A 21,620-nucleotide genomic window follows, 5' to 3' on the forward strand; every position below is an offset into this window, starting at 1 on the left:
TTCCTACTCATGACAAACTTGTTCGTCTTTTACTATGATGTTTCCAACAGATGGATCAGCTGATTCAGTCATCGGTAGGGTTGCAAATAACTGCCATGCAAGGATGAGCTAGGGCTTGTGCTCTGCCCCTTGGATCAATTAATGAGCTTGCAATTACATGGGAGAGGCAACCAGCCAACCATTCTGTTCATAAGCTCTCTCTAGTAGAATGACTTTTTGAAGATGACCATGGAGGGAGAGGCCACAAAGCTACCCGCCAAAACAAAAAACAAAAAGAAACAGACACGCACACAAACAAAGGCAAAGGCCATCTTGAAGAAGGCACATGTGCCAAAATACATTGAAATCATTAACTTATGGTGGTGCAGTGATTTATCACCATAATTCAGGATTTTACAATTGGATTTATCTGGGGCATTAAAGACTTGGCTGACATGTCTCACATGTGTAACTCCGTCGCGTAAAAAATTCTCACCTGGAAATGATCTCCACCCTTTATTCATTGACGTGGCGCAGCATCCATGGTGGCATGAGGGTATTGGGACTAGGTCGAGCTTCAGCTCCGTCTTCCTCTACAGCTCTCCCCACAAAACTACCACTGCATCATTTACCTCCATATTTATTATGTGCCCAACCCAAATGATCTACAGCCTCTGCAGCTTTCTACTCTCAACGTAATGTGCAAAACTCCAACAAAAAGACTTATTTTTAATTTGTTTTCATTCATTTCTTTGTTTATTAATTATAGAGGAGAATGTGTTCCTAATTTACCATGTGAAAGGATGTGTTGGCTTCCACTTCTCCCCTCTTACTATCTATGTCAGCCTTCAGTCTAATCCAGCCTTAACTGGCTTCTCTACACTATGTTTATTGGCTTTTCCACATGAGAAAGAGAAAGAGAGAGAAAGAAGATATACCCAATGGTGAGTGAAGGGAGCTGTAGTGGGGGTGGTGGCACCACATAGGCAGATGAGTTTTGGCCTATGTTGTTTTGCTGCTCCCATTGTGCACGATTATTCTGTTCGACCTTCTCCTTCTCCTTCACCTATTTTCACGTCACAACATTTTATAACCTTGGATGTTATTAATAATCTAACTAGTACTTCTTGTGAGTAATTTTGAAAAACCATGAGCAGTATCCATAATAATATATAGTCATAAACAGCCTTTTACCTTCTTTGCTAATGCGTTGTTTTGCTCCACCAGTGATTTCTCCTGCGACATTCTACAGTGTGAGATCACATGCACAACAGTCTTCTATGGGACTGGATAGAAAGTTACGTTTTCTTTTGTTACAGGAACAGAAAATTAAGGTGATGTTTGATTTCAGAAAATTTGGGAAAAAAATGAAGTGAAAGAAAATGAAGAGGAAAAATGGAAAAAAAGAAAATATGAAAAAAAATAAAATAAATTTAAAGTCAATAAATTATATATATTTCTTTTAAATATAAAGATTAAATAATTTAAAAATTTATAAACTTTTAAGTCATTTTAATTACATTTAATTTTCTTTTATATTTCTGATGGAGAAAGTTATTTTCCTTTAACATATTCTTTCTTGTTAACAGTTTCCGAAAACCAAGCGTAATGGAAACGGAGCTTTTCGCCTCAGCCTTGGGGAGGTAAGAATTTCCATCACAAGAACTAGAGATTAGATGAATTATCCTTCCCTACATCATCCCCTAGCTGCTATTACCATTTCTATGAACATTGAAATAATGCGTGAATGAAAATAGACCCAGAAAAATAAGTGCCAATTTTTTTGCTAGGCATAGAGGGTAGGATTAAGGCATTCTGGTGACTCAACCCTAGGGCCTAGGTTATGCCCATATTTTTAACCCTATCTAGTGGCTTTCTCAACATTCTTGAAGGGTTAAGGGAAATACAAGGTTAAATTATGGTAATTAGGGAGTACTTCCACCTACCATTAACTCTCAGGTTAAACCTAGCTAGAAGTCAATCTTCATCAAATTTAATGTAGGGCAACGTAAATTTTATTTAAGGATCCCAAAAACACCTGCATGCATGCAGATCTTAATTACCTTCTTCTGAAGCTCCGAAATCGATTCATGCATAAGCTGGTTCTGCAAATGGGAAAATAGGTATAAGTTAACAATTGCCATCCAATAAAACATTGACAAAAAAACAAGTTCATGTCTACCTTTCTTGTTCTGATGCGCTTAAGAGCTGTATCAAGCTGTTGCTCCAAATTTTGTAGCTCTCTCAGACTTAAGGGATCCAGATCTTCTCCCACAAAGTGCCTAAAAATATATATATATATATATTGATGTCAAAATTTCCATATCTGCCTTCCACTAATTTATTCTTTAAGGGGAACAGCTTTGCTCTTATCATTTAGGCATGCACCACATGGGACCTCACATTTGACGGATTCCTTCGGACAAATTGTTGTGCAAAAAATTAGCAGAACTTAATGAGTTTTGATTATTTTGTTTCCATGTTTTCTCAAACATTGTTCAAAGTGGTCGCACTATTCAAAGAAATCGACTTTTTGAGCAAAACAAATGGCTAAAAATCAACACAAGAATGCTATTTTTTTGCACATGGCTCATGACCCAATTCTTAAAACAAAGCGTCCATGTGGCCAAAAGGTTTCATCACTAAGCTAATTAAGCTGTGTTCTGACTTCTGTAAACTAGCAATTGATGATCAGATTAGTACCTCAGGTTCCTTTGTAAAACTTCAATCCTAGCAGTGAGTTTAGGGTAATCCATCGACCAGTTTCCCTGTGCAGGATCCAGAAAAGAAAACGGGTTACCGAGTTGATGATATCCGTTTTTCTTTTTAGGTAGCTGCTAATGATAAACACTGGATGGAAATATTGAACCTGAAGTGAAGACAGTTATATATTTCCCAGCATAAAGAGAAAATGAGAAGAACAACTAACCATGCAAACTTACATGCATGGTTTAAGATAGGTATACTGTGTGGAGTGTCTATATATATAGGTAAATACTATTCAGCAGAATTTTCAATATGAAGAATTGAAACTATACTAAAACCCTGATCAACAAGGACTTGACTTTGGACTTGAACTCCTATGCATAGAACCCTATTCACTATCATTCAGACCCACAAAACCTAAAACACAGATTTCACTAGAGGTAAAGAAAAAACCATAGTTAGGCACTAGGAGAGGCAATGAATACAGTTCAACCCTGCTGACCATTTGCTATATCTAGAATACAAAGTACCTTCTTTTACATTTTAATACTTTCTTCTAGCTGGGTTGGCTGTAAGTCAAGTACCTGTGGGTCAGGATCTGTTGAGAGAAGCTGTCTCTCCGAAAGTGAATATCTTTCATATCGTTCAAGGATCCTTTCCATGCTGTTGAAAAAGCAAAAGTTGATTTTAAGCATCAGTGAGGTCTCACATGCATGAATTAAGAATTTGTAAAAGAAACTAATATGAATAGAGGTCAACACATCACTCCCAGTCCCAACTCAAGAAAGCAAAGGAAACCTGTAAAATAAATATGCAGTTTTCTCATATATACTGAATATCAGCCGAAAAAAAAAAAAAAAAAAAAACCATCATTATAAACATGGCTATATCAAGTGGGCATATGTTTATCAAAATGTCATCCTAAAAAATTGAGAGCCCTACATAAAGTGGGTAACAGATGTAGAACTAGAGATGGGTTGCTCCAGTGGAGTTATTTAAGACATTGGTACATTATTAGCCAAAGAGTTGGGAATTGATCCGACACTTTGCCAACTCCTATCACATATTCACAGGCCATCAGATCTTAGTTGTTGTACACAGAAATTTTGTGCTCTCCGAAATCAAAGAAAATATAACCGATAAATTTATATTAATAAAGATGCAAATACAATGTTATGTTGTATTCTTTAAACTAAAGAATATGTAATCTTTTGATTTAACCAACTCATCAACTCATTTTGATTAAAGGGTGCAACCACATGTTCTTGAGTCGAAGTGCAGTCGAAGGCCAATTAGACTTGATCTTAACTTTGTTGTAAATTTGGTCATGAGGAATACTAGATTGTTTGTGCTTTGATTTTTTGATTTCTTCCACATGATTATAAGGCTTGTTGAAGACCAAATGCAAACATCGACTTCTTCACTTGTGTTTTCCCCTCTCTAAAACAAAAGAAACCTCCTGTAGTGGGTAAAAACATTTGTATATGAATTGTTTCTTTGATATTTGAGAATATTTTAGGGCTTTTTCTAGATATTTACACATTGCCTAAAAGATGCATCTTGATATGATTTGAGGATATCAAAATTTTGGTGTTTATAAATGCCCCACATCACATCACGTCCTAACTTCAACATGTCCTTATTGAAGGTGAGAGTCGATGGTTTTCTATAGTTTAAAATGGGTAAGACTTCATGTCAAATAAGCATGGAAAGAATAAAAAAAAAAAAAAAAAAAAAACTCTCGTTTAAAGGAGAAATTCTATTTTAACTGTAACAATTCTTGTTATTTTTTATAACAAAATTTAACATCACTCTACTTTCCCAAAAGTCGTGTTGATCCCTCTACATTTTTCTTATATATGGAGACCACTTCTATTTGATAGTGGTCATTTTTTTTTCTTCTTTTTGTAGGGAGGTTTTCTCACCCTCTTTAGGCTTATATCAGGGAAAAAAATATTTAACTTTCTCCTAGCACTTTTTCCGGGTTCTTTTATTTATTTATTCATTAATATTATTATTTTGCAAAAAAAAAAAAGAAAAAAAAACTTTATTACTATTACTTTTTTTTTTCTAATTATTTATTATTCATTATTATTATTACCACTATTATTTTGCAATCATTCTCTAGATACCTATCACAAAGGTATGATATAATATTAATTGAATAATAGAACTTGATATCCATCAGACTGAGACTTTATTGGAAATTAATAGTAAAATGCTAAAACATAAGGATTTAGACGCTACCGATTCAAAGGCTTTGTCAAGATGAATGACAAAGTCTTGATATTTCTATTGGAGATCGGACTTGATTTTTGTAGGCTCGCAATTAAGACTTTATTGGAGATCAAATATCGAAAATTATTGTCAAAGCAAACTAATCATGATCCTTGGGGTGGCGTTAAAATTTTTGCACTTGATGCAAATGAAATCGCATCAGTGTTAACTTCGCATCCAACCAATTGACATGATCTTGATCTGGATGCAAAGGGCGCCAAATTTTGACACTTGATAAAAATTAGGGAGCTAAATTTGACACTGAGCTAACTTGTTACAACTCTTTAACCTAGGGTGATGTTATGATCATGAGAGTAGTGTTAAAGTTTTTGTTAAGATATAGCCTTTGAAAGCTTTCAGTTTTACTTTTATCCATCCTATTCATGCATTATATTTTCTTAGCATTTATGCTCAACATCTCTTATATTGTACATGACTTGGGTGCATTATGGGTTATATGAAAGATTCAAGATACGAGTTCATTGTAAGTAAATAAGTTACTCATAAATGATTCATAGATTTAGACAATCTATTTGAGACTGTAGTGCACTCATTACCTTATAATTAGAAGAATGACTTATATTGGTCATTGAGAAGTTCTCATGGTGAGTGCAATAATATGTATGATTGATTACACATTACACATCACCTATAGTGAGTCATGACATTGGTTATTAGGTAGTTTTGACTTTACCAAATTATTATGTTGTTTGAGCTTTCAAACCTTGAGAGAATACTAAGTTAATGTTAAGATTTTCAATGACTTTGACCTATAGGTGAGATACTAAGGTGGTCATCTATTCCCTATGGATTATGGTACTATTTTTTGAGGCAGGTGTCAATAAGTATTCTTAAGATAGGTACTATGATATCTCATAGGTTTGAGATAATGTATCCCCTTAGGTGATTTTAAGGATACGTGATCAAGAAATCTATGATCGTAATAAGTGGAATTTGATATATATTTTTGAAGAACTAGAGTATACTAGTTGATTATATAATAGGAGGATTTGAAACTCAAAGATCATAAAGGTAATCTTGAAAGTTTGATAACATTCATTTCTTTATATTAAAGACACCAGTTCATGAGAAGTTTCATACAATAGATAGTAGGTCATGGGTACAAATTTAGTATATTGTTTTAATATTATATGATCTTGAGTTTAGTAACTTGCTCAAGCTCAAATTTCATGGTGGCACATTTTGAGGGATATTTGAGTTCTTTATTCATATGTGTGAATAAGGGCATTGGTAAATGCACGAAATTGCACAAAAGTTTATAAATAGTCTTTCTAGATTAGACTAATTAATTAATTATAATCCAATAGGGATAATTAACTAATTAAAACTTAATGGGCTAGATTAAGTGCTTAAGCCCACAAGCAAGCCTATGTAAATCCCCTAAGGGGTTTAAGGCTTCTATCAACTCTGCCATTCAGTCTTTTAGAGAGAGGAATCCTAGCCTCCATCCCCTTCAAAGACTAATCCATCTTCCTTGTGTGCCAAGACTTGAAAAGAGAGCCATTGGGTGGAAGATCTATTGGTCTTTGAGATCCACGACAACTCTTCATTCAATGGAATTGATAAAGGAACATCTAGATTACATGTATCATTCCCAATCTCTAGATCTAAAGTTTTAAAATACTTATTTGCTTCCATTGTGAAGATATAGAGAAGCCTAGGATAGATTTTGCATGCACTCATGAGATCCAAGGCCTAGGATGGTTTGTGTAACCAAATATTCCTACAATTGCTATCAAAGCCCTAGGTTAGGCAAAAAAACATGCTAAAACAATTCTATGATGCGCTTATCTTTGTTTGGTAGGATTTTTCTTTTTATCCCATAACCTTAAGAGATGAATGTTTGGATATTTAAATTTTGAATGTGGTTCTAGATGTTTAATCTTTTGATTAAATAGAATGGGTTGTAATCTCCATAAGAAGTATGAGATTTTTATTTAGAATGTAAAGATCTATTTTTTATTCTTAGATGGGTTGTAAGTATTGGATTTTTCTTCATTGTAAAAATCATTTTTTAATCCATCTTTGTAAACAAAGAGAAGAAAGATCTCACTTTAAGTATTCAAGGACATCAATGGTGGAGAAACATATCTACAAACCATCAAAGATGCAATGGCAATGCTCAAGGGCTCATCGAGGCCACTAACCGTATCTATAATTAATTATAAAAATTTCAATTAAGGAGAAGCCTGAATGATGGAGACATGTACTTAGACTCTAGCTTTTCTGATGTGAGGATAATTGTACATGTCGTGGGTGATGTTACCTTAGTTTTAAAAAATAAATGTCATCTAGAATTTAAGGATTGTTTTATGTACTCGAGTCTAGAAAGAACCTATTTCAATTTCTAGTTTAAATAAATGCAATTATTTAGTTTATTTCAATAAAGACATCTATTAGAAAGAAAATTCATCTAATGCCCATTGGTTGATAATTTTTGTTGTATCACTTCATCTTACATTCTACCATGTGGTGAGAATAATCAAATCTCATTAAAGAAAAAAATACCTAACACTAATCAAACCTTCATATGACATCTTTGCCTAGGTTATTTAAATCTAAATATTGCATTCCTTGATTCTAGAGGATCTTCTATTCTAATGAACATAGAGTCAAAGAATGTTTGACGTTAGTACATAGTGTTGTGTGTGAACCTTTAATGTCTATACAAGTGGAGGGTATGAGTATTTCATCACCTTTATTGATAATTACTTTAGGTATGGTTATGATAATCTTATGCATAGTAAATTTGATGCCTTGGATAAATTCTAAGAATTTAATGCACAATTGGAAAAGCAATAGGTAAGTGAGTTGCCTTAAGGCACTTCGATCATATCGAGGTGGTGAGTACATGTTGGGTAGGGGTGGCAATTCATGTAAGTGAGTCATATTTGTGTTATGTTGAAACCTAGGTATTCTACTACATAGGTCAACCCAAACTTGATACAAATAATAATTGTGTTAAAAATATAAACTTAAACACTATATAATTATTAAACATGTAACATGTAGTGTAACCTATTTAACCTATTTAATAATTAGGTCATCATATTTAATAATAAGGTTGAGTGAGGTATTGTATAAGTCTATATGATTAATGTTATAACCAAACATGTTTATGACCTAATTAACTTATTTATTTAAAAACAAATTTAAAATCAATCAAATTTGGGTTAAATAATTTAAAGTTATAATTAAATTAATTATGATTATTAAATGAGTCAATTCAAGTCACATTCGTGTTATGTAGGTTAACCCAAAATCTACCTATTTATTAAATAGGTTATGCAAACCTACAAAAATTTGACCTAAACTCAAGCTGCAAAAAACATGTTGGGATCAAGTCATGTTAGCGAATCATAACAAAAGTTGCCACCTCTAACGTCAAATGTAGGTGGCAATTCATGTAAGTGTTGTGTTCGTGTTGTGCCAAACCTCTAGGCATTCTACAACATAGGTCAACCCAAACTTGACATGAATAATAATCGTGTTAAAAATATAATTTCAAATACTACTTAATTATTAAATAAATAAAATGCCGTATAACTTATTTAATAATTAGGTCATCCTATTTAACAATAAGGTTGAGTGAGGTCTTCCATATGTCTATGTGATTAATGTTTCAACCAAACATATTTATGATTCAATTAACTTATTCATTAAAAATAAATTTAAAATGAGTTAAATAATTTAAAATTACAATTAAGGTAATGAACATAATTAGTAAATGAGTCAACTTCGATCAAATTTGTGTTATGCAAGTTGACCAAAAAATTATTTATATATTAAATAGGTTGACACGAATTTGACTCAAACTCAATTATTCTCAACTTCAACCTACGAAAAGCGTGTTAGGTTTGAGTTGTGTTGGCAAATCATATCATATTTTGTCACCCTTAATGTTGGGTAGGTTTGATTCTTTTCCAAAAGAGCATGTGATTATATTCTAGTTGCTTGCTCATGGAACTTTACAACAAAATGAAGTAGTGGAAAGAAATCGATGATGAGTTCCTCAACACTCCCTCTATCCTTTTAGGGGCATGCCTTGAAAACTGCATGATACCTTCTTAACCTAGTTCCTTTTAAGCCCATGCTTTTGACTCCTATAGAAATGTAGACAGGTCGTAAATCTACGTTACACCATGTTCGCATATGTGGATGTCTAGTAGATGTGCCGAAACAAAAGGTAGATAAGTTGGAATCAAGATCAATAGTTAATCAATTTGTAAGATATCCAACAAGAACATGGGGTCATTACTTTTATAGTCAAGTTAATTGAAATAAAATTATATGATAAGTAATAAGTTTAGAAGTGATGTCAATTGGAGAGCACTTGAGGACACTTCCACAATAATATAGAATACTATGGATCTAGTACCTATCATTCCTAATAGTTCTAGCATGAGAGTGCCTTGTCAAAGTAGGAAGGCTATTTCACAATCAAATTGATTCATATATTTAGGTAAGTCTTTTGAGACAATTCCAAAGGAACATGAGATCGAACCCACATTAGGATGAAGTAATGGGCAAAAACCATTTCCTGATAAGGGTGATGCATGGCTACAGAATTTTAAGAAGCGAGGTTCTTCTGGTGCTTCATGAACCAGCAGGAAAGTTAGTATCATTTTCCTGCATTCTCACTAATGCCCACTACAAGATTTTGTTGAATTACACTAGGAAACCAAACATGCTTGCCATTTTGATATAGGCTATCAGCACATTCCCTACAAGCTCAAGTAATTTGAGATGATTTGAGAGCTGGACCGATCTTATAAGTTGGTGGGTCCTCATAAACCAAAGTTTCTAAAGTGCTAGGATGGATCCAATCTTCACGTTATTATAGTAAAACCAACTCACGCCAACTTAATCAGAGTTTTCAGTCATGGTCTTCCAAAGAGAGATATATAGAGGGAAATGCAAGGCAATATTCACTTCAGACATGCAAGGCAAACATCCAGTAGTAAAATATATAAATAATAATAATAATTCTCAAGTAACAGTGTTAACAACTTCCAACATATCTGCAATTTTTATGCACAATGTTTAGACAAGATCTCTATGCACGAAATAAAGAGAAACTAAAATCTACTTTTTCCTTCTCCTATTCTTATTCTCTTGAATGACCTGGGGTTAAAAACAAGTTACTGGATCATTCTATGGTTTCTGTTTCTACCCATATCAAGTGTATAGTTGGGGTAATACATTGCCCTAGTTGATAGATTTTTAAGCACAAATATGCAAAATTACAAAAAATAAATAGAACATAAGCTACAACATTAGCACAAAAATTGGATTTGGAAGAAAGGAAAGGATCTTAGTTTATTATCAAAGAAAATTCAAGACCAATTTGTTAGGATAAAGACTTAGTCATCCTATCTAAAAATGATTAGTCAAACTAATGCTTTCCCAAGCAAACCAAATCCTGGATCACATAAAATCATAAACAAAGCTGGCTCAGATATCATTTGTTAGGATTAAAGATTTAGCTATTCCATTTGAAAATAATTTTATAGTCAGTGAGGTCAAACTAAATCTCTTCATATCCTAGTCATACATAATCTCTAGGATATTTTGCAAGATTACATCAAATCCTAAGCACACCAAATCTAGGGTCTAACTTTGTGAGCCATCATTTTCCCAAGGAGCAGCATTATTGCCAACCTAACACGATCTTGAAAGGATAAAACTAATGAACATCTAGCTTTTTCTAACATGGAATCGGTAGTTTGGTTCTAAGATTTTTAAGTTGTGACCTCTTTAAGAGCATTTATTTATGATACCATTTGTTTATCTCTCCACATGTGAGAGGATGGCTGTTTCGAGCTTCATATATGTTGTTGGATAATTTGGTAAGGTTATGTTTGATTCCTAGTATTAAGGAAAAAAAAAAAATTAAGAAAAATGATTTTCTTATGTTTGATTGCCCATAAAATATACTATAAAGAATCAAATATAATTAAAATTAATTAAAAATTCATATATTATCAAATTATTTAATCTTTATATTGAATATGGTTTGAAATTACATATAAAAATAATTCATTAACTTCAAATTCATATTTTATTTTTCTTTATTTTTTTTCTTTTTTCCACTTTTCTTCTTTATTTTCTTTCCCTCGTATTTTCTCTTAAATTTTATGGAAACCAAACAAAACCAAATTGGTAATTTAACATTTTATAGCTTGCAAACCAACAAGAATTGCTACTCTAAGGCCAAAAAGAGCATTGAGGTTTGAAGCAGACTTCTTCATTTAGAGACATTTTGAGTGAAAGTTAGCACTTATAAAAATAAGTCTAGCAAGTGGGAATAACTAATACCTATGAAAATAGTGAATATTTAAAGTATAATGAGTACATTTTTAAAATATTTTTTTGATAGGTAATAAGAAAATATATTAACACGTAAGAAACACATACCGAGGTATATATTATATGCATGAGGAGGCAAAATAGGGGGGAAAGGAAACAAAAAATGTGTTTTACCCTCACTTGGAGTTATATCAACCAACAAAGTCTAAAATGGTTGAGGAATGAGTATCAATTTGTGCTCTAAATCATTCCAAAATAAATGCTCATAAAAATGGGTTGGAATGCTTGGTCTAATTGTACCACATCTTTCAAAGATCTCTTATTTCTTTCATTTCAAACAGTTTAAAACACTCACAAATGGGCCACCTTCCATGTCTTTTTCCAATTTTTTTCCTACGAAGGATTCTTGCAAACCAAGAAGGCTTCCTCTCATTGAAGCATGCAACACCTAACCTATTCCAAACAACAAAAAATTAATTACCATGAAATGCTTGCGTTAAAGCAATGAAGGAGGACGTGATCAATTGGTTTTTTATTCTTTATACACATGGTACACCTATTTGGTATAGCCCATCGCCTTTTTTTGAGCTGATCAATCATTAAAATTTTGCTCTAAGCAGCTTTCCAAGTGAAGAAATCCATATTCATAGGAGCTTAAGAATTCCATACAATACTTGTGGGAAAAGACTCCCTAGCTACTAGTCCGAACTAGAAAGGAATAAAACGATTTGATAGAGAAAATGATGCCTTTAGAGTGCATTAAAAAATTATTTAGACCATAACTTAATAACAATGAATTGCCTTAATAGAGTAGAAAATATAAAAAAAAAACTCATTGAATATTGAATAAGTATAAATCAAAAGAAATATAAGTCTTATAATATCAATTTGGTTCAAATTTTATTGATTAGGGGGGGACAAGGAAACAAAAAACTGACCCAATTAAGTTAATTTCATAATTGCCAAATCAAATTGACCTTCATGATTGTAACATGATTACCAAATTGAAACATCATTGATGGTCGTTGAAAACCGAACAAATTTAATTGGTTTTAGTTGGATTTAAATAGTTTTATAGATTTTTCACTATTCACTCATACCTATAATTACCCTTAACCCATTTGTTTACTTGGGAACTTGACAATGGGACATCGTTGCAAAAGAAATTATTATTTTTGACAAAAAGTAATAAAGGGTTTCACTTGTAGAACCAATCTTACCAAATTTATGCAAGATAATAGGAATTAGTACTGTTGTGTGATCCATCTTATGATCTCGATTTTCTCACAATGAAGATGAAAATATTGCTAACCAATGATTTCGTGCCTCTTAGGGATTTGAATCATTTTTGTAATATTGTTTTACAAGTAATGTGCTTGTTAAAATAAACAAAAAGTAATTATAAAAAAATTTCATTCACCCTTCAATAGTAGTTTTTGAAAACTATTTTTTTAAAAACAAAAATAAAAATAAATAGATTTCGATAATACAATGATTTATTTCATTAAGCGTTAACTTTTATATCGAAATAAATAAACCTATTTTAAATTTTAACATCTATATTTCAAGTATTATATACATTTATAACAATTTAATTTCCAAATATTTAAAGTTTATTTTTAAAACATAGTTTACCAAATGTTCAATTGTTTTTTGTTGCAATTAATTTCTTAGAGCATAGTTAAAAGTAATTTTCTAACTTATGTTTGGTTCTTAGAAAGTGCTAAGAAAAAAAAAAGTCAAAAAAATGATTTTCTTATACTTGGTTTTACTATCAAAAATGAAAAAAAAAAAAAATCAAATATAACTAGAATTATTAAGAAGTTTTGTATATTTTTGAAGTATTTAAAATTTATATAGAATAGTGAAATAAGTGAAAAAAATTTGAAATAATATATAAAAATAATTTATTGATTTTAAATTTTTATTTTTCTCTTTTTCTTTGCTTATATTTTTCCCATTCTATTTTTTTGGTTCAAACTTTCCAGAATCCAGGTTGAGATGTTAAGGAGTTGCCACTGGAATGTGGCAGTCCTATATAAAAGCCCAAGAATCGTTTTTATTTTATTATTTTTTATATCACTCAACAAATTTCTCAAACTAAATGAAATTGTTACACAAATGATTTCAAAGGAGATTTGAGCACATTTAAATCCACATTTGCTGTCAAAATGCTAGCCAGATTGATAAAAATCCAACTACTCTTTCCTAATTCATTGAACTTTTTGATAACTTCACATTCTATACAAATTTGAGCTCTTGGATTTGCATATTTCATTCATTTGTTTATGCAAAATATGAGAATTTGCTTAATAACATTTTTAAATATATATATTTTTTAAATGTTTATATTTTGTATTTTGTTTATTGATAATTTTATTTCTTTTCATTCTAACTTAAGAATATTTTGAAATTTACTCTCCATTGAATTTTTTTTTAAAAAAAAAAAAATCAATTTTTTAAATTTAAAATATGAATATTTCTAAATTTTTTTATAATGCTTACGTTTTTAAATGATTTTAATTATTTTTTAGACGCATTAAGAGATAGTCAACCTAATTGACCATAACATTCTCAATTTCTCAAAAAAAAAAAAAAAAAAAAGATTCGAAGTTGTTGGAAGGACTTACATCCCCTCAAAGATCGAGAGGAATCTATTGAAGTATTAGGGATGATAGGTCTCGTGGATTAAAGTATAAGTATTGGAGAGTAAATTTTTAGGGTAAAATAATTAGGTAAATTTATTTATTTTGATATTATAATGGATGGTAAATCAAAAGTGTTAAACTTCTGATTTTTTAGTTTCAGTGAGTTTTCTATATAAATAAATTTTTATGTCATTTACATATGTGTTTGATTTTGATTAGTTTATTTATTCTTAATATTTCTTAAAATTTAATTAAGTTAAAATAATTTAACTATCTTATTATAATCTTTTAAAATATACTCATTCATCCCTAATGTTATTGTATTAAACAAACGATTTTTCAACTTCCATTAAAAATACTTAAAGTAGAAACATTGTCAAACACTGAAATAATTGAACCCTTAATCGGGTTTTATTAGACATAATCAAAGTTAGTTCAAATGAAAACCAGACAGAAAATAAAATAGAAAAACATATAAGTTTGTTATCCAATAAACCTACCTACAAATACCCTAAAATAATGTGACATCTTGATATTTTTCATGTCAGAGGTCAACTCAATAATTGATAAATCATATTCTAAGTGCCTTTATAGATAGACCCCCCACTTTTTTTTTCTTGTTCTTCTGGAAGCACCTATGGCCCAGAAAAACGATCAGTCTTCCCTTACATGATTCAGTCCTCTTGAGCCACCTGCCCCCTCAGAGTTTCGCTTGACCTTGTACTAACAAAGGACATACAGCACCATACTTGTGTGCCTGCCCATCTAGTGAATTCATTCATAGCCACAGAAAACAAAAAGAAAGGCTTAAAGCTGTCCCTAGAAGTAAGCCTATGATGGATGGAAATTCACTTTTCCCCTTAGCTGAAGATGATGAGCTTATCTCTCTAGGTGCCTATAGTTGTACTAGGGAGGGTTTTTCTTCTCCTCTCTCATGCACCCAATGTTTGATGATGGAAATTATATATATTTGCAATTAAATAAAGAAAACAACTTAGGTTATTTTTAATTTTTCAGGTACTCACATTTTTTTAAAACACAAATAAAAAAAAAAAAATAAATATTTTTGACAGGACAATTCAGAAATGTGCTATTAAGGCTTTTGTTGTTTTCATCTTTTTGTTTCCATTTCCAAAAACAAGAAAGTTCTTATTTCTTCTGCTAAGCCTATTTCTTTAACCCTTTCAAGGTTTCATAGGATCACTGTCTAGATCCTACATCTTGTTTTCTAACTGTTTTTCAAAATACTTTTATATTATAAGAACCAAAATATATAAAAATAAGTTCAATAATATAAAAATAAAAAATTTGATATTTTTAAAGAATATATTTTAATTACTTTCGTTGATTTCATTTGTTTTGAAAAATAATTATATAAATATAAAAAATAATTATAAAAAAGTATTATATATAAAATATTTTTAAAGCATATTAAAAACATAAAAAATAGACTAAAGTATTTAAAGTTTTTAAATAAAATTTTATTTTACAAAATATATTTAAAAGATGTTTTTAAAACCTATTTTTTGGAACTATTTTCAAAAACATTTTACAAATATAGCCCTAGTGTTATAATTGTAGCATTTAATGCCATTTTTGCTCCATGTAGCAACCAAATCACTTTTCTTTCATTTCACCTCATCTTTTAATTCCATTCATAATACATAAGTTAATGTATAGTAACTTAGCTTGCTTGCATCCTTATCCCATATTTAGTACCCATTGGAATAAACCATGATAGACCTAAATAAATTTTGCTTCACCTAATGGAGCAAACCAGCATAACTCTCATTAAATTTAGCCAATTTTATACAATGAAAAGTGTTTTTGATAACAATTTTAAAAAACAATTTTTGAAAATATTTTTCATAAATTATTCTATAACCATTGTTTTTATCTTATAAATCATCAAATTCTCAATGAAATTAAACTTAGAATTTTCATAGATTCTTCATCATTTAGGGAAAAACAAAAACCAATAACACAAAATCATAAAATTTGAGTTAGAAATGAATTTACTTCAAAATTTTGATGTTCAATATCTTGGAATATAATAAAGCACAAATAAATAAATTATTATCTATTCTAATAAAATTTCTCCAGCTAGACTTCAAACATAGTTTATTATATAATACTAAATTAATTTTAAAAATAAAAAGTTATCCTTAAATTGAAAATTGGAAATCAATCAATTAATTTCAACAATAAACACACATTTTAATAACAATAGAAAATTTCTAACATCTTTCTAGTAAACAAACATCATGATTAAAAATACTATCTGATATCAAATTGCTAATTTTCTAACTAGTTATATAATTAATCATTATAAACTTTATATTCCTATTATGAATTTTGATATTTGAGGATGTTGAAAACAAATTATACTACTTTTTCCCCCCCCAAATTATTAGTTTTCAAACAGATTATGTTCATAATATAAAATAAGAACGGATAAATTAATACCCGATTGCTAATTTCTTTATTAACTATTATAATTTTTGTGTTATTATAATGGAATAGGTATTGTAGGATATTCGGAAATATGTTAAATTATTATTATTATTTTAAATTATAAGTTTTTAAATATCTATCTTAATTGTATAAAATAAGAATGAATAATCCTAACATTTTGAAATATTTGGAAATATGTTAATTATTATTTCTTTCTAAAAACTATTAGATTTTAATATATTAAATAAGAAGAAACAATAAAAATTATTTTTATTACTGATTTTCAAACATTTCTAGCATTAAAAAAAAATTAATAATATTAAAATATCAATTAAATCAAACAAATGAACATTTAATGCAAATTAAACAATTAATGATATTCACCTCTATTTATATCTAAGTTTATTAGTGTACATCTATTCAGACTTTAGAGGGGAAAAAAAAAGGTATTACCCAACCCATGGAAATAGCCCAGCCATTAGGGTAAAGGATTTGATGAAGTATGCTGAGAAAGATTTAAAAAGTAAAAAAATGAAAACTAAATCTCACTTTTCCAAAGAGCCTACGAAGAACACTTCAAAAGTATGATGATTGTTGTAAAGGAACTAGATATCCTTTGCTTGTCATGACTTTAATCCAAGTACTTTAGAATCTATATGGATATGAATTGATAATCGAATATAGCTTCTATTTCTGCCCAACTTCTAGCTATGACAAATATATGTAAGGCATCTCCCTGAAGTTAAGTTGGTAACGGGTGTGACAAGTCCTCATAGTTCAGAATGATTAAGTAGCTTCTTACATGAACAACTATTCTTCATATAGAATTATTTGAGTCTTGATCCAAATCATCACATAGGGCTTGTTTGGTGCCTTTGTAGGTCATGGTGAAATACTTTGTTGGAAAATCTATGCAAAGTAGAGGTAATGAACTAGATATTATATAAAGATTTTAAGTTCTGGAAAATCTTCAAGGTGGTTTTTGCTAAAACATACCCCTAACTTTTCTGCAAAGAGCTTCTTTTGTTTTAAAGGGTTTGACATGTAATAAAACAAGCTAATGGACTATAAGTGATATGTAGGGATATCTTTCTGCATGCTACAGATTTGGTTTAAGGTTTTAGATTTTATGTGCTAAACCTCCCTCTCCTTCCCCAGCTTTAAAAACTAGATGCAAATGCCATGAGATCAATATGCAGTTGTAGTTCTAGGGGCTATGGCTCAGTAGATCTACTAGGATTGCTGTACATTCTATTTGACTTCGGTTTGTAACAGTTTGAGACACTGCAGAAGGTTTTCTAAACCTTGATTATCAATCCATTGATCTAGAGATGGCATGTTCTTGAGAACTTTACCATCATGCTTAGCATAAAGTTTTCCGTAAGTAACAAGCATGAATACCTCTTAACAATGAGAGATTACTCGGAGAAGTTTGAAAGCTTCTTGAAATATGGAAAGTCTCTAGAGAGGCACCTCGCACCTAAGTTCTAGAGAATGGAATGAGATGTCTCATCTAGATAAATTTACACTCAACCATAGCAAAGTACTGAATTATATCTCATGAAAGTTTTGACAGCCTTAGACCTTCCACATTGAGGCCTTCCCCTTCAGCCATTTTGGATCAAAAATCACTTACACATGGAGAGCTGCTAAATGGCTTAGTAATAGAATCTTCTAAAATAAGCTATAATGGAGATTTCTCAGGAAAGGAAGAAAAAGCAAAGGAATAGTACTTAACATGGAAAGGGTTATCATGGAGCCTCTCTACAGTTCTTGTCAACCCACAAATGGAGACTAACTATCGGAGAAACAGGCGGATTCTCATTGCAAAATGGAGAAGAATACTTATCTCTTTAAAAGTTAGTAAGGAAGTTTCTCAAGAAAAGAATTTGGAATCTCTTCATTACCACCTATAAATACGAGGTGTTGGACCTAATCTGAAAGCCAGAAACATAACGTACGTAGTTGGAGAATATTCTCGTTCAGCAACAAATATAAGTGGACGGACCGGACCAAAGAAGCAACTAAATATGGGAGGCTTTGGATTGTCCTGAAACAAAAAAGATTGGGATTGCTGCATCCTTCAATATATATGGTTGTTTAAGAAAAAATAAAATAAAATAAAAATGCTATTCCCAATCCTTCACTTGTTTACAGTATCAAAGCATGTCAGTCATGCCTTTTTGGGAAATTGTTCTTTCCCACTGATTTTACTTTCTCAGTGTCCCTTCTTGCCTGAGTTTTGTCTTTGTTCACAACATTTTGAATTTTGTTTATTTCATACTACTTATAGTGGTAATGGAGACATCCTTAGAAGAGGAGGGAAAGCAGGAGATCCAACCAATCAATCTCTCTCAACTTTCTTCATCACTACAACCATACATACCATGCTCCTGCATTCATCCTAAGTTGCACTACTGTATACATCACCCAAGAAGTTTCATATTACCCTTCAGATCTTGAAATAGAACCCAGGATTCCTCTTTGATAATGTCATGGACATGAATGCAGAAACCTAATAGCTCTCTGTCTGAAGTTGTTTGAATCATCCCATCAGCAACATTTGCTTGAACTTCCATATAAATGCAACTTTTTTGTCATGGGGATGGTCATATCACCCCCTCCCTGGTTGTGTAATATTATCAAGGTGAAGAAAATATAGGTCAGATGCTAATCTAAGCAATTGGTTTGTTCTCCTAATTGTTTCTCATGAAGATTCACCAGATACTATTCTAGGTGCAGTTCACTAACCTTGTATAATTTCTACTATTTCCATTCATGCGAATATCTAGGCAATTGGTTAAAATGATGAGACAATTGAGAGGCCTATTGTGAGTACCTTTCTGGTCTTATCTCTGAGATCACCATGATTTTATGACCCAAAAGGCAACAGTTTGAAGAGCCATAGACACACATCTAAACGGCCGACAGCATGTTTCAAAGATCTGCTCACAACCACCAGTCTCTCTGGTCGATAAGATACTTGTTGTCTCTGCCTAATGTCTTCAATAGCTTTACCTTTTTCAGGATCTACCATTCACCTACTGTTCCAAAGGCAGTTCATCTTTGTGTTGCAGGTTTTCACACTAAAAAGGATATGACATTTCTGGGTGGTTACTGTTTTGATTGGAAAGGTTTTTCTTCCCATGTTAGGCTTGGTTTTTTTCATTGCCACTTTTTGTTCAGAGGACTTTATTAAAATGGCTTTTAGTCCGTGACTGGAAACTCCATAAGTACCTAAATAACTCCCAAAATATTTCTATGGAATCCTCAAGAAACTTCTTCGTTCTCCACCTGATTTCTAATTCAGATCTCCACAACATAACAAAATTGCTGTTGATGATGAAATTGGTTAAAGACTAACTTGGTGGCCTGGTGTAGCTAGAAAAGTTTTCAGGGAGTAGGGCAGCTTTTGTAATCAACAGTTGAACTCTCAACTGCAAGAACCATTGTTGATTCAGTTCACCGACAGGCTAAAATAAAACAACTGGAGGAGAAAGCAACTAGATCCTGTAGATAATCTACACACACTTCGAACACAAAACCTAGATACACAAACTAAGAGAAAAAGAAAAGGCAAAAGGAAATTTTGTGGGAATTGGTCCTGCTAATGTTTCTAAAAGAAGGGCACTAACAAATATCGAGAATCAGTACTAGGTTACAAAACTCATGGGGAAACAATGAAGAATATGAAACCCGGTTCCCAAAACAGTAGCTCAGACACAAAGCCCTAGGGGGCCGGACCCTATAGCTTGGTCAGATGGCCTGACTCAGTGAGGTTCCGACAGGGCCAAACTCGGTCACACCCAAGTCCAACACCCAATAAAAATAATTAAGTATTGATAATTTCTATTAGTATAAGTAAAAGCACCCCCATTTGCTCCTACTTTTCAGCAGGCGATCAAAATAAATCCACGCAGATGCACTACTCGAACTGCACAAAAGTGTTTTAAAATTTTCATTTATAACGTTCAGTACTCCAAATTTTTGACCAGTTATTGAAAGATAATGTCTGAGAAGACTCGCTTTTTTCTTTCTCTAACTGGGAGAAGAAGAAATGCAGGACCTGGTGCAGGAATAGAGACTAGAAGTCATGTTCAGAATGAGACCAAGCTCTTGGTAACATATGATATGGAGTTTTGAATGGAAACATGGTGTCAGACTCTGACCCTTCCACCAAATTTCGCTGCAATATGAATACATATTTGATGCAATGCAGGCCACAGATGAACAGTGAAATAACAGGCAGAAAGCAGCACCGTATACCCATACCCCAAAAACCAAAACCCAAACCAAACCAAAACCAAAAACACAGATTCACAGAACACCATAAAATTTCACCGCAAAGAGAGAAAAAAAATCATGGAAAATTAGAAGATCCGAATTAGGGTGCAAGTGCAAAACCTGGAATCACTGGAGTACTCGAAGAGCTTCCCTTTAGTAGAGAAGACGATCAAAGCTACCTCAGCATCGCACAGCACAGAAATCTCATGAGCTTTCTTCAGCAGGCCAGATCTTCTCTTGGAGAAAGTTACTTGCCGACTGATCTTGTTCTCGATCCGCTTCAACTGAACCCTTCCTCTCCCCATTTGCGCTCCTTTCTTTTCTCCCTGGTCAGAAGATCAAAAACTACCACAAAATTGCAGAAACCCTAGTTACAACTGCTGTACTGAAGAAAGAAGGCAGAAAGAAAAAAAGGCAGAAGAAGAAGAAGCAGAAGAAGAAGAAGAAGATGACGACACATCATGGGTTACTTACTAAATATGTGTGGGAAGAGTGGTTTGCTTAAGTATTCTTTCCATGTATGAAGCGCAAGGCTTTGTGTATATATAGATAAAATATAATTGGGAAGGGGGGATTGGAAAAGCAGAGAGAGAGGAGTGGTTTTGGAAAACCAGGTGGTAATGAGGAATGTGTTGTCGAGTTGTGATTGGAGATGAGGCTGGGCAGTCGTTACTGTCTCGTTTTGGGCCACAGGTTTCGAGACATTCCGTACAGATCATGTCAGCCGTGAAGGAGGCTTTGTTTTGTTTTGATGTGGTGACGGCGCTTCCTCTTTCACTTCTTTTATTACATCTCTTCCATTTTCTTCATTTCTTTGCTGGGTTTCATCATCTGCTTTGGGTCCATTCCCCACAAAATTAATGCTCATTCATATTCTTTTTTCACTTTTCTTCTATACCCGTTTGGTTGATTTAATTTAGCTACCCACTACAAAATTTAGTG

At 32.0% G+C, this 21,620-nt stretch overlaps 1 protein-coding gene across 2 annotated transcripts; it reads right to left on the reverse strand.

Moving 5' to 3' along the window:
• Nucleotides 1-291: 291 nt before the first annotated feature.
• Nucleotides 292-21,280, reverse strand: VFUL-L (FUL-like protein). 2 transcript variants are annotated; one of them, XM_010662191.3, is made up of 9 exons: nt 21,153-21,280; nt 20,799-21,023; nt 3,270-3,348; nt 2,683-2,747; nt 2,162-2,261; nt 2,043-2,084; nt 1,174-1,215; nt 918-1,045; nt 292-598 (listed from the first exon to the last, which is right to left on the reverse strand). In XM_010662191.3, exons 2-9 carry the CDS (start codon nt 20,981-20,983, stop codon nt 496-498), a joined length of 744 nt encoding a protein of 247 aa, XP_010660493.1. In that variant the 5' UTR covers nt 20,984-21,023; nt 21,153-21,280; the 3' UTR covers nt 292-495.
• Between the last annotated feature and the right edge of the window lie 340 nt (nt 21,281-21,620).

The sequence above is a fragment of the Vitis vinifera genome, chromosome 14 (genome assembly GCF_030704535.1).
Source record: "Vitis vinifera cultivar Pinot Noir 40024 chromosome 14, ASM3070453v1".
NCBI lineage: Eukaryota > Viridiplantae > Streptophyta > Magnoliopsida > Vitales > Vitaceae > Vitis > Vitis vinifera.

Bases quoted from the DNA above. Each gene is read 5' to 3' on its own strand.
- VFUL-L (XM_010662191.3), bottom strand. From the start codon at position 20,983: ATGGGGAGAGGAAGGGTTCAGTTGAAGCGGATCGAGAACAAGATCAGT. The intron at 2,748-3,269 runs GTACTTGACTTA...GATCCTGCACAG, and splicing joins CAACAGATCCTGACCCACAG to GGAAACTGGTCGATGGATTA. The intron at 1,046-1,173 runs GTAAAAGGCTGT...ACGTGAAAATAG, and splicing joins ACAACGCATTAGCAAAGAAG to GTGAAGGAGAAGGAGAAGGT.